General features: G+C 36.6%; 1 protein-coding gene across 3 annotated transcripts in view; it reads left to right on the plus strand.

Moving 5' to 3' along the window:
- The window catches only part of ADK (adenosine kinase), a 272,405-nt gene that overhangs the window by 184,497 nt on the left and 71,913 nt on the right, over positions 1-15,995 (plus strand). For all 3 annotated transcript variants that reach the window (XM_086901108.1, XM_086901110.1, XM_086901109.1), the window contains exon 7: positions 9,491-9,661. In XM_086901108.1, coding sequence (XP_086757234.1) covers positions 9,491-9,661 — 171 coding nt within the window. The remainder of the gene's footprint in view (positions 1-9,490; positions 9,662-15,995) is intronic.

The following is a 15,995-nucleotide window of genomic DNA, read 5'->3' on the forward strand; positions in this document are numbered from 1 at the left end:
CAATAACATTAATATTCTTCTAAATAATTAATTTTAATGTGTGGAAGTGTGAGCAATAAATGTTTTATTGTAAACCCTGATGTGGTAATTAATCCAAGCGATTAGGACCTAATTGCATGTTCATAGTAAATGTTATATTTGCTGTGAAAGACATTTTGTTGGAATTGTGGTTAGTAGGATAGAGCTGTGAGACGAGTGATACTTGAAAGAAATATTTAACGCACTTTCTTGTAACTTGGTAAGCTAGAAATTGAAAGAAATATGTCCTTTATTAATATGCCAATTATGTTTTTAGATCTTCTGAGCTTTTTGTTGCACTATGCACTTAATTCTGCACAGTAGTGGTGCATAAACATGAAGGTAAACGTAAGGGAGTGTAGGCCCTTTAAAATCAGCTAGGAAGTACCTTGGGGAGAGGTATTTGTTTTGTTAATCATTTACACCTTAATTTGCAAATAATGGAAGTCCTACTATTTCATAAGGCTGGTCATTTCTTGTATGCAAAGAATAAATCATCCTGTGAAGAGTGTTGGTTTCAGGTGCCCTGGTTGAGCTTTGGAAAGCCCTATCGCACACCAAATGAATTCACATCTCCACTGAAGCTTTGGAGCTGCTCCAGAATTTCACTAATATATTGATGCAGTTTGGACTCCTCTTTTTAAATTCTATTTTATTTGTGTGCGTGGGTTTTTTCCTTCAGCGAAGTTATATTTTTTAAATATACCGTGGGCTTCTCTGGTTCTATATAGAGCTCCGTTTTGCCTGTGGTGAGTCTGCCTTGTTTAAACAGACTCAGTTAAAGGATGAGTTAGCATTTGAATAGTGCTATAAGCTTCAAAAATCTTTTGACTTACCACTTGATCATTTCTTTTTTCCTCTTCATACCTACCATACTACATATTTCTGATGATACGATCTTTATTAGGGAAATAATATGCTCTTTCTTTGGGGCTCTTGAAATATGTTCTAAAGATGATGGTAATGACTTTGATTAATATTTAATCCCCATGCTGCTATGTTCTTATAAATTACAAGATCTCAAAGGTAGCTGGGGGAGGGAAGAAAGGTTTCTGCAGAAGTGTTTCAATATTAGAGTGCTTAGGGAGAAAGATGCCTATATTTCATTATACCTTGTATCTGCCTTCAGACCTGAATTCAAATGAAAATTTTTACCATGACCACATTGTTGACAGGGAAAACTGTAAGATGGACTTATTGTCCAGGCCACTGGACTGATTCTTGTGTTTATGTTACATAACTGTTGCATTCCTCTGCATCACCTGGGGATCATGACACTGAGGCCACAGGTACAGCAGTGTATATTAGTTATAGAGCAAGAGCCTGGTGAAACTTTTATTTGTTCTTTTGAAATCCAGTCAGTGGTGATTATCCACTAATATCTGTCATTGTTTCACTCTGAGTGTTTAACTTGTAGTCATAAAGCAGACCATTGTGCTGATATAAGCACATTTAATTAAGCAAATACTCCTATTTGTTCTCTTCTTGTTCGAGGCTATTTTAATAAGCAAGAAGTGGGCTTGTTTAAAGTATTTACTTAGAGAGCTTTCAAACTGAGGATTAACTGTCTAGAGAATTAGAAATTCTCTATGCATTTGTAGTTACATGGATTCTCTCGATTTACTAATATACTGTAAATATTATGTACACACCAAACTTGAATGAATTCAACATATGGTTGATGTTTACATAATTTATGAGATGCCACATTATATTAATGGAACTAACCATATACAAAAAAGCAAATGTTACACTATCATTGAGGGCCTAAATTAACCATACCTTACTCTATGCTTCCTGAAGTGCTTATGTGCCAGGACAAGGATCCTGGGATTGTGCTCAAAATTTTGGCAATTAAGATTGAAAACCAGTTATCTCATTGTTCCAAACATCATCAATAGTACTGATGCCAGTTTTTAGATTTCTGGGTAATGTTTAATTAAACAATAAAAAGTATGTCCGAGTCTACTTTTTGGTCTAAACACAACATTATCCTCATATTAATAGGAAAGTTAGATGTAATAAAGTGTTATTTTAAAAAGGTGAAAGGTGAAAGGAATGGTTTCTCTCTTTAATCAGCAATTTCACAATTTTTTAAGATGCATGGCTTTCTCAGTAAGGATTAAATTGGTTTTCAATGAAAAAAAAGTGTGGTAAAGTGGTTCTGGGATAGTAGGAGAAATGAAGTGGCTTGCTCTTTATCATAGCTTGCTTGATTTGCAGCTTATATTTTATTGATGGTAATACTCTATACTCTATAATACCTTTCAACACAAAATTTCAGTCATTTCAGTAATGTTAAGTAATTAAACCTCCCACTGGTTCTGCCAATGGAGGTGTATTTATCATTATAACTATTTTGCAAGTGGGTAAACAGAGGCAAAAGCAGTTGAATTATTAATCAAAGTAATAAAATCTCTGGGCTCCTATCTCCCAGATGATGTTTAGTACTTCCTCCAAAATTTTGTTAAAAATTCAGTATAATTAAATGTATACATCTCACTCCCTGAGCTTAATAAACTCATGTAAAACTATATACTGAATTTGAGAGAGCTTATTTAAGAGGTGTTTTTGCTGTTTCACAAAGGGGCGGACCTAAGGGAGCCTTGTCAAACCAAATCCTTAAGCTCGTATTGGCAAGATAAATTAAGATCTTAACTAACTTTGTACTTTTCAAGGAAATAGGAGAATTTCTTTATTTGGGATGGCACTTCTCTAGTCCAAAAGTAGGCATATTACTGCTCTCTGGCACATGTGTTACACCTCATTGTTAAGGTTCTCATCTACACATCTCCTAAGTCACACAATTATTTTGTCCTTACGATGGCTTAGAACAACTCCTAGAGAGTGCCAAATTTAAGCAATAGTTATCAGAATTGGAAAATATTTCCAAACTGATTAAAATAAAAATGAATTTGTAATATATGCATAAAATAATTGGGTTTTTTAGCACGAATGTCAGATATTGAATGTTTTCTGCTACTGATAGCTACAAATATGGCAATAATGAGAGTTCACTTCAGCAACAAAGAAACTGTTCAAGTCTGAAAGCAATCCTCTCATTCTGACATGTTGGCACCATCATAGAGGAAAATGTCACGGTCAATATAAGCACATTTACTGACAGTTAGGTTTTTTCCTATGTTCCTGAAAACTGTTTGAAACTTGGCTTTTATCGAAAACAGAAACACTGGCCACTCAGAATGATAAAACAATAGTTTATGGCTTAGTCATTTTCCAGTTATAAGGCAATACTTTATTAAAAATAAACAAGGCATACAGGAACAAGCCAAAACAATTACTCAGAGAAATTGTTGCATTCTTGCTGTCCTTGCTTCCTGATTTAAAACAACTGTCTCCAGTAGGAACTGGACAAAAGCAGAGGGTTTTGTTTCATTAAGTAACTGATTGCTGATCACTGAGATAAGATTCATCACTGAGATAAAATATAGTTCAGAAATGCAATTGATACTGTCTAGGTACTTCCTAAATTCCCTTTTATAGGAAGAACAGGTACACAGGTTAAAATAACGTTCATGCCTTTCACTAATTTACAGACCGAACATTTCCCATGTGGATAGTTACAAAGAGCTTTTGTGCTTTCTAGAGAAAGTAAAATGCTACTTTAAAGCCACAAGCACCTTTATTAGTAAAGGTCATGTTGATTATTTAATTTGTAGGGGTGTGTTAATTATTTCTGGAGGGTTTTTTCCCCATACTGTGAGTATTTTATTATCTGTATCATCATGACTATTTTGTCGTAGCTCAGTAAAGAAAATAATCTAACAATAATTTCAAGCAGGAACAGGTTGCAAGTATAAATGCTCAAAACTGAGAGATTTGAGAGGTAAGGGGTCAATAAATCTGCTAACTTGACAGTCTTGCACATTCCAAGTAATGTGCTCAGATGTTTCAGTGTTAAAGGTAGTTTTTAAATGGCTCCCTGCTCTTTTAAACTCACATAAGTACTAAGACAGATGAAGAGCTTTGCTCTATCATTCCATTCCTTCTGGTTCCTGTTCTGAAGGAAGATGATTTCATTGCCATGTCTCACAGTGGGTGGGACACGGACTGCACCCCATCTGTGCTCAGGCACTTCAGAGGCTGGAATACAAAAGTCTTTCAGACTCTTCTGGTTGTAAGAGCACCTGGAAGCCTTGTGTAAGCTCTCCCGTCTGGAGCCGTTACCTAGTGGCTCATCCTCCAGCTCAGGAACTGCCATGTGTTCAGCCTCACTCTTTCCAAGCCCTGGTGTTTTTTGCTAGACTGCAGCAGATGAGACTGATGGCAGAGCAGAGCTGGGGGATGCCTCTTCTGCCCGAGAGTGTGGCTTCAAGCTCTCTTTGCGTGCAGAATATAGGAAACTTAACCAGGTCCAAAAGCTCTGACTTGGTTGTGTCTGTCATGTAATGGAGCAAGTTTTTTTGGCACCTCAGCACTCTGACTCTTTCACTGGAACTGCCAGCACACTTGAAGTTAGATGAATTCTGTAGGGCTTTACTGAATCATGGTATTTATCAGGACTGTCACTACGTAACTGTCAAGCTTTCTGTGTGCCTGAAAAATTCCACCCTTTAGATGGATGAGAGTGTGATGTCATCATAACTGCGTTTTTATGTAAATTCTTGCTATAAAATAATTTTGGATTAAATGATGTGTTCCTTTCCTGTTGGCAGAATATAACTTGTCTTAAATGGCAGCAGACTGTTGTATCTGTTTTCCTAAAAGTTAAATATTTTGATTCACACTTATGATTTATTGATTTTTACATTGTTACCAAATGGCATTCCCAAATCAGTTCAGAATACCGTGGTTCAAAATCCTGTCATTCATATGATAAAGTTGTTTTCATGTAATCCACTCTAAAAATGGGAGTGGCAAGGAAAATGGAAGAGCTCAAAAGAAGGAAATGCATTTTAGCAGGTAGTAGGTTTAAAACCAGTCCTAATTTTTATTATCTCTATGTTTTTGAGGCAGTATTGCTTCTTTACTACTAAATACTAATAAATTCCAAATTGCAAGGCTGTTTGTTATCATCCTGCCCTGCATTTGTTTGGAAATACTCAGAAAAAAAAAATAAATCTTGAGTCTGATGGTGCAAATGTTCCATGTAATCCAGATGAATATATGAGCACAAATTCAGCATAAGGCAAGGCTTCTCAGCTTGGACAGAACACCTTATACAGAATTGCATTCACCAAAGCCAGAGTTGTGCTGGTTTCATGAGGTCACCTCAACACTCTCTGTTTCTGTGCTGCTGACACTTTTGACACCCTTAATTTGCTGCCTTCACATCTGCTATAGCTGGTGCTATAAGAGCTTAGTGTAGGTCAGAAGAAACCTTTTGGGTCTGTGTGTGTGATAAAAATGAGAGAGGTGGCTTACAAGACAAATTACTGATGTGTAAACTCACTAAATCCTGCCGGTAATGCTAGTGTCTACAAAAAAAGAAGACATGAATGTAAAAGACTATCCAATATTCACACTACCTTGGCATATCTTATAAGGTGCATCAAAGAATTCCTGAATATTGTAGAAAGGAGATTAATATGATATTCTCTGTTGACTTTGTCCTCTGCTGTTGTATGCATCTTACTGAATTTTAAAAACTCTTAAGTTAAAAACAAGTAACTGTATCTCCCATAGCCATGTGTCTGCAGTACATGAATGTATTTTTCTTATTTTTTCCTTTTTGTTTCTTTTTATCCCACAAGAAAAAGGTGGAGGGTTTTTTTTTCCCCACCAGAGGATTGTATTTAAATAAAAGGACTGCTTACAGTGCCTAAGAATGGTATTGCTTTGTGCATGTGTTCATACAAACATGCACATACATAATTCAGCCTACCATCCTATTTTCCTGCTGTGTATTTTGGTTCAGCCTTGCTCTCTGGCTTGTGGTACAATGGTACCTTCCTCCTGGCATAGAAAAGACACTCATTACATTTTGAGTAGCAGAAAATAGTAGTACATCATGAAGCAGTAGCATCTGGTACACTCTCTCAGCACATGCCAAAGGAATGCCGCGTGCTGCTAATCTATCTGATCGCCTTTCATGTTTTATAGGTTTTCTTAGTGTACAGTATTCCTGCTTTTCACTTTCTGTGACAGCAGTGCCCAATTGTCATATGTCTCGCTATCATAGACTCATCAAGGTTGGAAGAGACCTCTGAGATCATCGAGCCCAACCATCCACCCAGCACTACCACTGTAACACCTAAACCACATCACCCAGCACTGGATGCCTCTTAAACCTCTGGGGTGGTGACTCCACCATGTTCCTGGGCAACCAACATATATATATATATTACAATGCCTGACCATTGTAACAGTGAAAAAAGCCCTTCTAATAGCTAATCTGAATCTCCTCCATCTCAGCTCCAGGCCATTTCCTCTTGTCCTCTTTAGGCAGAGACCAGTCCCCACTTCACTGCAGTCTCATTTCAAGCAGTCATAGAGGGCAGCAAGGTTCCCCTTGGGTCTCCTCTTGAGACAAAACAAACCCAGGTCAGTCACCCATTCCTGTAAGATAAGTTTTCTAGATCTTTCTTGAGCGTTTTTGGCATTCTCTGGACACACTCCAGCACCTCAATGCCCTTTCTGAAGTGAGGAGCCCAGAGCTGAAAGCAGTACTCAGTGTGGCCTCATCAGTGCCCAGTGCAGAGGGACAATCACTGCCACACTATTCTTGCTACAGGCCAGGGTGCCACTGGCCTTCTTGGGCACACTGCTGGCTCATATTGAGCTGGTTGTCCACCAGCATCCCCCTCCTTCACAAAGATAGATACATACACAGTAATTTCATTTCTCTATGCAATGTACATTTTCCAAACTGTTGGAATTTCTGTTTGTTAAATATCCCTTACTTTGATTAGAGGTGTTTCCCTCATGACAGTTTTAAGTACCTTTGGGTTTTGAGTGAAAATAGGATCCCAAAGCTCTCTGTAGCAGTCTAAGGTGTGTAGGTGGGTATAGAATATCTTCTGAGGAGCCTCTTAACTTTCTTGTTAGTGGAAATAGCACTTCCTATTGGTGAAATACAGTCTTTTATACCAGTAATGCAGAATACACTTACTTTCTCACTCAAAGCTAATGTTGGTTGACAGTTAATTGTTACACTAGGTAAGAGTAGTTGGCTTAGGCATTCCTTTGTATACATGTCTGGAACAAAAGCAGTGGCAGCTGCAAGAACCTGTAGGCTGAGTTTCTGAGGAAGTCACAGAGCAACTTTGCTGTGAACCCCAGTGAGATATAAGAAAACCTAGGGGGTTTAGGGGAATTCATTCCTGTATGCAGTTGTAGCATGGCACAGTAGGGTGGCCTGTGGCTTCTCTGTTGTAATAATTTTACGAAGCTGGGTTACTGTGACTACACTGGTCACAGCTGCATGGTATTCCACTAAAAGTAGAGACAAAGTCAATTTAAATACCTAGGAGGGGGGTTGAATTAGGTTTCTTTAAATCCATATCTGTTCAGGTCAAATTTTATTTTATCCCTACTTAGTTAATTCCATTGTGTGGATTGTACTGCTACAATTCTGTTTTGCAAAGAAATATTATACTTGGAAAAGAGTTGTCATACACAGAATTCTTAATTTCTAGATGTTTTAATGTCAAACAGGTATTTAAATAAAAATATAAACAGAACCATGGAAGAATTCATTTAAATGGCAGAGGTGCTTTTTAAGAAACCCAGAAGACAGAGCTATAGCCTTTGAGATTTCCTGGCCTTTGCTTTGCAGGATCTAAAAAGCAAATTTTCCTATCTGTATCTCAGCACTTTTATGTTGCCTTTCCAAAGAAAAGGGAGTTGGATGCAGGCCTGAATTAAATCTCGTGGGGATAGTGTTCTGTACCTTAAATTGCAATCAGATGTATTTTACTTCAGATGAAGTTTTCAGCCTAAAATTGGTAAGAGGCCTAATTATTTGACCAGGTTGCTATTTACGTAGGCCACTGTAAAGCATTCTGTCATTTATCCAGAGCTGGCAGCATGTCACCCTTGAAAGATTTTTGTGTTTAGACCCCTTTTTTTTTTTTAAATCCATCTCTCTGTTCATTAAATAAAAAACTAAAAAATGGTAAAGATTGCTATGGAGATGAGAAGTTATATAAATTGTTCATTTTAATTCTTCAGAATGCAAAATTAGCAAAGATTGGATGTTTATAGGCTTCCAGGCCTTCAGGGTACTGAGCAGCTCTACAGCATGCACAGGATTCTTGTGCCCTTTGGACTTTGATTGTCAACTAGCACATCGTGCCCAGACTTTGAATCAATCATGTATTTCTTAGACTGGAGAGTGTGGAGTAAGGAAAAATGAATAGATATATTCTCAAAGTAGTCTTTAATCTGTAGACTTATATTATTTTTCCAGTGAGTAGAATGCCTAAAATGATCTGATAACTGAAGTATGCAGGATGAAAATATAGATATTCTGTGATTCAAAGGCATAATCATATGGATGAGAACTGGAAAATAAGACTGTGTCACTATTACATCTTTCGGTGTGTCATGTTGCTGATGTTATATATAGAGCTGAGATGGTGTTTTATTTGTCAGGCCCTCCTCAAAGTTGTTTCTCACTGTGCTTTAGACATTATCTCTGGCCTTAAATTTAACATTTTCTGCTCATGCTTGAAAATTGCTGTTATTCACTGAATGTAGAGAACAGTTAGTAAAATAAGTTTTTGTTTTATAAAAACAAAACCATGCAAATTTTTTTAAATTACTTCAAAATCTAAGCTTTTGTTTAATTAGTATATTAATGAAATTGTAGGAGATCCTTATATGTCTCCTGGAGCACATGTGCTTGGGGTAACCATCTGCAATGCTAAATTCAAAATGGCAGCCTTGTTCTTCATAGGATTGAAATCACAATTTAGTACACAAGTAGTGATTTGTGGAGGTTGGTACTTAAATGTTGGTGTTCTGAGTAAAGAAAAGTATTTTTGGAAGAAGGGGGCAAATAAAATACCTGTGTGGAAACATGAGAACCTCTAGGTTTTTTTTCTGCAAAACAGTAACAAGTGCTACAAGGTCAGCATTTTCAAGGCCTTTATTGTAGACAAATTTCATTAGTCTCCTAGCTGTGTATAGAACCATCAGACTGGACTTTGGAATTAAGCAGCACAGTCTGATTCACTCTAGTACTATAAAAGGGCATTTAGAATTATAATGCATCACATTTGAAGATATGAACATTAGTCTTAGCTGCCATGGGAAAGAGTAGTCCATGGAATGCAGAGGTAAGGAGTTACATTTCATTTCGAAAGGCTGTGGTTACAGGCATATGCAGATTATTTGTCACCTCTTTAGTACCTTAATGGAAAGGCAGTATTTCCCAGAAGTTTTTTATCTGTGCACGTGTATGATAAATGTGGGTTGGGAGAGACTTTACAGAAATAGCATGTGGTAGCTTCATGTGATACCTAATATAAAATTAGTAACATACATTGATTTGTTTTGATGCTTGCAGGGATTCTTCCTGACAGTGTCACCAGAAGCAGTATTAAAAGTGGCTGCTCAGGCTTCTGCCAACAACAAGATCTTCAGCTTGAATCTTTCTGCACCATTTATAAGCCAGTTCTACAAAGAGCCAATGATGAAGGTCATGCCTTACGTGGATGTTCTTTTTGGAAATGAAGCGGTGAGTCTTAAGAGAGTAATGGAAGTACTTGTATGTCTTGCACTTATGTGTTTGTATCTCAGAGCCTGCTTCCCTAGAACATAGCCCCAAGCTGAGCCAGAGAAGGTTCAGGTTGGATAACAGGAAGAATTTCTTGACTGAAAGGGTTGTCAAGCTTTGGAACGATCTGCCCAGGGAGGTGGTGGAGTCAACATCCCTGGAGGTGTTCAGGGAAAGACTGGACGTGGCTTAGTGCTGCAGATCTAGTTGGTGGTCAGTCAAAGGTTAGACTTGATGATCTTGAAGGTCTTTTCCAACCTTGATGATTCTGTGATTCGTGGTCCTCCTTTTTTTATAGAGCCATTCTTTCCATGTGAGGTGTCACTAGAAAGTTAAATTTATTCAGATTTCGCTCATCATTTTTGATTTTTCTTCACTTTAGAAAGTGTTCTTAAATATTTATTAGTTTTCTCAGCAGGAAAAGGTTGAAAAAAGCCTTGAAATGTGTGACACACCTAAATTAAAGTTGGGTTTGTCACTCAAGATTACTACATGAGTACAGGAAAACGATAGAAAAGCAACTTAGTCCTCTCAGTGGTTATTCCTGATTGTGACACAGGCATCAATACAAGTCAAATTTTAAACTATTGTCCACATATTCAGATAGGGGCTAGCATAGTTATAGATATAGGACTTAAAAAAATAAAAAATACTTGTATTTAAAACAAAGAAAACTGGAATGTTTTTAAATGCAGTGGACTACAGGAAATCTTTTAAACTAAAGCTAACTATACAGAAAAAGTTTTTTCCAGACATGTTCTTGCTATTTCCAACTCTTACCTTTGTACATCTTTCTTGATACAGGCCTCACAATGATAGTATTGAGTACTTTTATTTAATAGCAGTATAATCTTGACACAATCCTGTCAGATTTCACAGATTAATACCAAGTCTAGATAATTTTGGAGTAGAAGAGCTTCATAGAAACTTCTGGGATTAAAACTTGAGGGTCTTTTATGTAAATATTGCTCCGCTGACCTATTAGGATAATTCAGATCAGAGTGGTTCATTAGGTGTTATTTTTCATAGGTTGTTACTTTTTGTGTATTTGTGTATTTTATAAGCAATAGCCCATGATACAAGTGACACTCCCATTTCAGAAACTTTATTCAGACTAAGTTAATTTCCTCTGTCATTTTAGTTTGTTACGGTATTATTCACCTGCTGACAAAAATATTGTGTAGAACTGTTGTGTTTATTTAAGAGAGTTGAGAGACTCACTGCATTTCCTGTATATAATTTCTGAAGCATTTTAGTGTCTTTTGGGATAAAAGATACTATTTAAACTTAATCCTTAAGCTTGGTAGTACAATATATATAAATACTTCAGAGTACCAGCCCCTTTTTTACTTACACTAATCATGAAACCCTGTTTTTTAGTGTCAGCTTCCTGCTGGCTTTTGCTGCTTTGGAGTTGTTGAAATGCAGATTGCAGTGGTTCATTGTCTTGCCCTTCTGTGTGACTTGAAACCATGCTCTTGGCATGATGTACTTCTAGTTTTGAGTAGCTTCTGTGTCTTCTCATTGTCAGTATTTCTGCTCTCTGCATATGGTTTTTGATAAAGAGTAGTTGCAAAACTCAAAGCTCAGTCTGACATGTTCTGCCTTCTGGTAGCTTCCGCCCTTGGTTTTGGTGCTTTTTCTTTCCTCCCATATGAATTTCAGCTACAGGCACATTGAGGATTTTTTTTGTGTTTGTGTATATCTTGATGGGCCACAAACCACTTCAGCTAGCCAACACCAAATTTTTGTCCATTTGGTGTGATTTCCTTTTGCTTTGTTCTACATTTTCCATCAGTGTAAATGCATAAGTTAACAAATAAGCAAGGCATACCAAGTTGTGTGGTTTCTTCATTAGTACAAACAGTACTCTTAGACACAATTTTATTCTTCCCTATATTTATCTTCACATTATAGTCCAATAAAATTCTATTGTTAAGCACTGAGCTGTTTATTTTTTGAGTAATACAAAAACATCCAAGTGCAGCAAAATTCCAAATTGCTGCCATTCCTAAACTAAAAACAATTGGCAAAGTGATTTTAAATTACATCTTCTACTTAAAAATTTACATCTGAATGGAGATTGGTTATTTCAAGTTTCAGCCAGATGGTAATTAAAATGGGCAAGTTATAAACCTCTCAGAATAAATATTCTAGTTTTGAATGTAAATGCCAGCATACTCTTAACTGCAGTTTAGACACTGAATGCTGTGGTAACAACTCAGTATATGTATCTGTTTCAGCATTAACTCAGTGACCACTGGTGTTTTGCTAATTTATTTAAATCTCATTTATAACCTATCTAAACATCTTGTCTTGAATTTTTTGTATTTATTAATGGTTCTTCATATAACAAATTTAGTACAGAACATTCAGAAAAGGAGTAATTATATGGTCATTGCAGCTAACCAAGTAGGGCCATTCTGCAGTCATTATCTAGCAATACATGACTGAAGAACTTGATTATTGTCATTGCTTTTAATTTTTATTAAATTAAGGTTTTTTTAATAGTGTCATTTTGCAAATGGTTCTTAGCAGTAATACCTTCCAAGCTACCATAATCACTGGATAATTAACCTGCCAGGATTAAGCACACTCTACTTTGCCTCAGGATGCTTAACTCTCAAATAAGGTCAATTATCTCCTGATGAAAACTGCTTTGTCACAAGTTGCTGCTTAATTTGGCTGTAAAAGCTCACCTTAGAATACGTATTTTACAACTCAGAGTAACTTTCAGTAACAGAATAATCAAGAGTGAAAGCTTTGAAAGGAACATCCTTATACAGAGTTGTAGAAAGTTTCCTACAGAGCAATTATTCTGGGCAAATAAAGGAGAGTAAATTTGTATGTAATACTTTCCATTCCTGGTTAGGGCTAAATGTTGATGTATATGAAATAACTTGACCCATCAAAGTCATAATGGACACAGGAATCTGAATTCAATTTCCAGTCTCCCCAAAAGATGTGAGTTACAATGACATCTCCTCAGGGAAGGAGCTACCTTGGGGGAATGGTCTGTGCATTTTTGCATGTGCACCAGGGAGCAGTTTCTTTGGGATGCAAGGGACACTGCAAGGCTCTGACGTGATTCAGAGCTTCACATCTGGCACCAGTTCATGACTCAAAGAAATATTTGTTGATATTGATGTGGTAAAGATCTTCAGGGTTCTCTTGCTATGTGTAGGCAGGGCATCACTGAAAAAGTTTAGAATTTAGAAACTTTGGAGTTACAGACATGTTGAGCTTAACATCTAGTGCTTTACAACAAAAACAATAAGCCAGTGATAAAACTTGTGATATTCAGTGTACAGCAACCATTAGAGGTTGGGAGGTTATGTAGAAGAGAAATTATGAACTTTTTTTGTAGTACAAAATAATAAAGAAAGCTAAGATAAGAATTATTCTTTAAAAATTGATCCTTTTCCTCTCTACTGTAAAGATCTGCTACTTTTAAACACCCAGTGTCTGAACAAAGTAATTACAGGATTATAAGCTGAAATTTTGCAAAGACAGAGCATCTGTGAGCCAGTTGGGAAATTGCTGCTGGTGTGACAGCAAATGTGCTGAAAAGAAAGCAGGTTGTGTACAAGACTTGTACATTTTAAGAAGCAATGACAATTGCTTTAGTGATGGTTCCAGAGTTAGAAATCTGGAGCTTTAAAGAGATGAATGCCTTGGAGTGGAATAAGATATCAAATGGGTCTTGTCATCATTTCCTCTTCACAATTATACTGGAATGGTAGATTGTGCCTTAAAATTTAAAATATTTTCAAATGAGGTGTCAAATACTAACAGAAAGATCCCTACAAATGTAGGTGGTTTGGACAACAAACTTTAATCCCCTTTGTAAGCCCTTATAATGGCAAGTCTATTCAGTGACATGGAAAATTCTCTTCAATGGCAATGAAAAACAGTAAATATAAAACTGAGGGTTTGGTGGCATTTTGGTGAGATTAACATGCTCCTTATTTTGAACTTGCAGGCAGCATGTAGTTTCGTGCTTATTTTAACTGAGGGGGGGAATGGAAATACTGGTAAGTGTTCTGGCATAAACTGTGTTCAGCACACTAGGATTTACATCTAAATGGCAGTTTCCAAACAAATTTGTCTATTCTCTTGCTGTAAACTGTCACTCCCCATAATTTGATGTATTACACTAAGATATGACACTGAGAACAACCTTCAGTTACACCTGCAAATTTCATCTGCTGCATTATCACCTGGGATCAGATTGATACCTGCAGGCTTAGGAACCTGCCCACAGCTCAGAAGAATCTTGAATGAGACATAATCACTTTTTTAAGATAAATGAGCCTCATGGTGATTCTCTGCAAACTAGTGTGCATTCATAATGGCATAACTGAATTGATTTGAATGTACACAGTGCAATTCCTACTGTTTCTAGACCTAACAGATAGCTTTCCACAACCACGAGTGTCCTTTCACAGTGGTGAGTTGTCTGTTTCTGAGGAAATAGTTAAGAAGTAGGGGTCAGGAGAAAATTGGGTGGCAGATGTAATTTGGTGTGTGGAAGAAGGGAAATACAGTTTGACTTTCAATAAATAATGAAAGGGAGACCAACGTTTCAGTCTGTTCTTCAGTTATCAGATGGGACTAAGAAGTGAGGAGCATAGCAAAGGATGGCTGTTCATGCCATAAATACCACTAAGCTGATGTTTCTATTTGAAGTATTTTCAAGTAAGCATTTAGAATTATTTTTGAATGTTGGAAATGATTATTGAAAGGCAAATAATAGATGGTATTTGAAAGTGAGTATCATGAAGAGGTTCATTTTAGTACTGCTAACTTGCATGCATGTTATGTAAAGAGCCCTTAAGAAACATTTTTTTTTAATCTTACTGGACCTCATCTACATGGAGAGGTTATTTTCAGTCACTGGTTGTTGGCAAGCTGTCATCCTTAAGAGTTCAGCCTTTACCTTCTACATCTCTGTTCACTTGAAATTAAGTTTTCAGAAACATTAATCATCTTAAATGACATTAAGTTGGGTGTTAGTGTTTCGCATTTCAGTTTATATGCTGGTATTTTCTTTTTCATTGTTCTTTCAGTTCTCAAAAACTTGCCCCACAGGTGAGGGTAATTATCTTCAGTTCCTGGGCTGGGTGAGAGACTGAGGTTTGCACAGTTCCCTACAGGGAGTCTGTGGTTCAGTTAAAAATCATAGTCAGATATTCTGACCCAGTTTATTAAATACACATGGGAAAAAATTTTGTAAGGAGACATCTCATCTTGCCTTCTATTTAAACAGGTAGGGATTTTTAAGGTCAGCTGCTGCTGGTATTTGCTTTTCTAAACTGCAATAAACAGTATTTTTTTTATAAATCCTACATTTAAGATTCCTGCAAAATCTTTGGAGGAAGCCTGGGAATTAAAAACTCTTAATTGTGAATGGAGGTAAAATAAATACTATTTTTCTTTGATGTCTTTGTAGAATTTGGATGTCTATTTCCTGCGGTAGGTGTTGTGTTTTCAATTATAGGACAGCTATGGTGTTGTAATATTGCTCCTTAATTTCCAGAATTAACTTTCTCAGTAGTGGAATATCTAATAAACTGTGGCCATCTGAAAAAAGAGAGGGTCTCTAGCACAAGGGAGGTTGATAATGTCAATGGTGTGTTGTAAAGATGTGCTGTGGGAAGGATGCTGAAACAGCCCAAGGCTATTTCAGCTGCAGACACTGAATCTGCTGCTTTTTCTCTCCTCTCTTTTTTTTTTTTCCTTTTTTTCCCTCCCATGTGAACTGCAGTGGCTCTCTAAGATAAAATGCTTTTAAATCATTTCCCAACCTTGCAGCCGTTTTTGATAAAAGCCCTGTTATCTGAAATGATATGAATCACTGTGGAGTTAACCATACCTTTTACAACAACATGTTTTGTTGTGATTCATTCTGTCTCAATTAATCATCTTATTTATCTACATTGTCTCAGCTGCTGCACTGAAATTCTTGAGTAATAAGAAAGTAATTATTTTAGTATAGTTTACCTAGTACATTACGAATGAAAAGAAAGTTGAGAGCCAAGTATTTAAATTTTTATTTAGTGCTGCTTTCAGCTAATGTCTAGCTATTTAAGCAGTTTAGGAACCCTATCTCAAAAAATGTCTTTCTTGTTTCCTGTTATAGGAAACAAGCAGGTATTTAAAAGCAAAGCTTATACTTTCCAACAGACTTCACTTCTTAAAACTAAAAATATTTTCTGGTAGTCTCTCAGAATGCTTAGGGATATTTATCCTTCCTTATGCTGTGCAGTGTTGAGAGACTTTTAAGACTGTGAAT

This window comes from Cyanistes caeruleus, chromosome 8 (assembly GCF_971803275.1).
Source record: "Cyanistes caeruleus chromosome 8, bCyaCae1.hap1.1, whole genome shotgun sequence".
NCBI lineage: Eukaryota > Metazoa > Chordata > Aves > Passeriformes > Paridae > Cyanistes > Cyanistes caeruleus.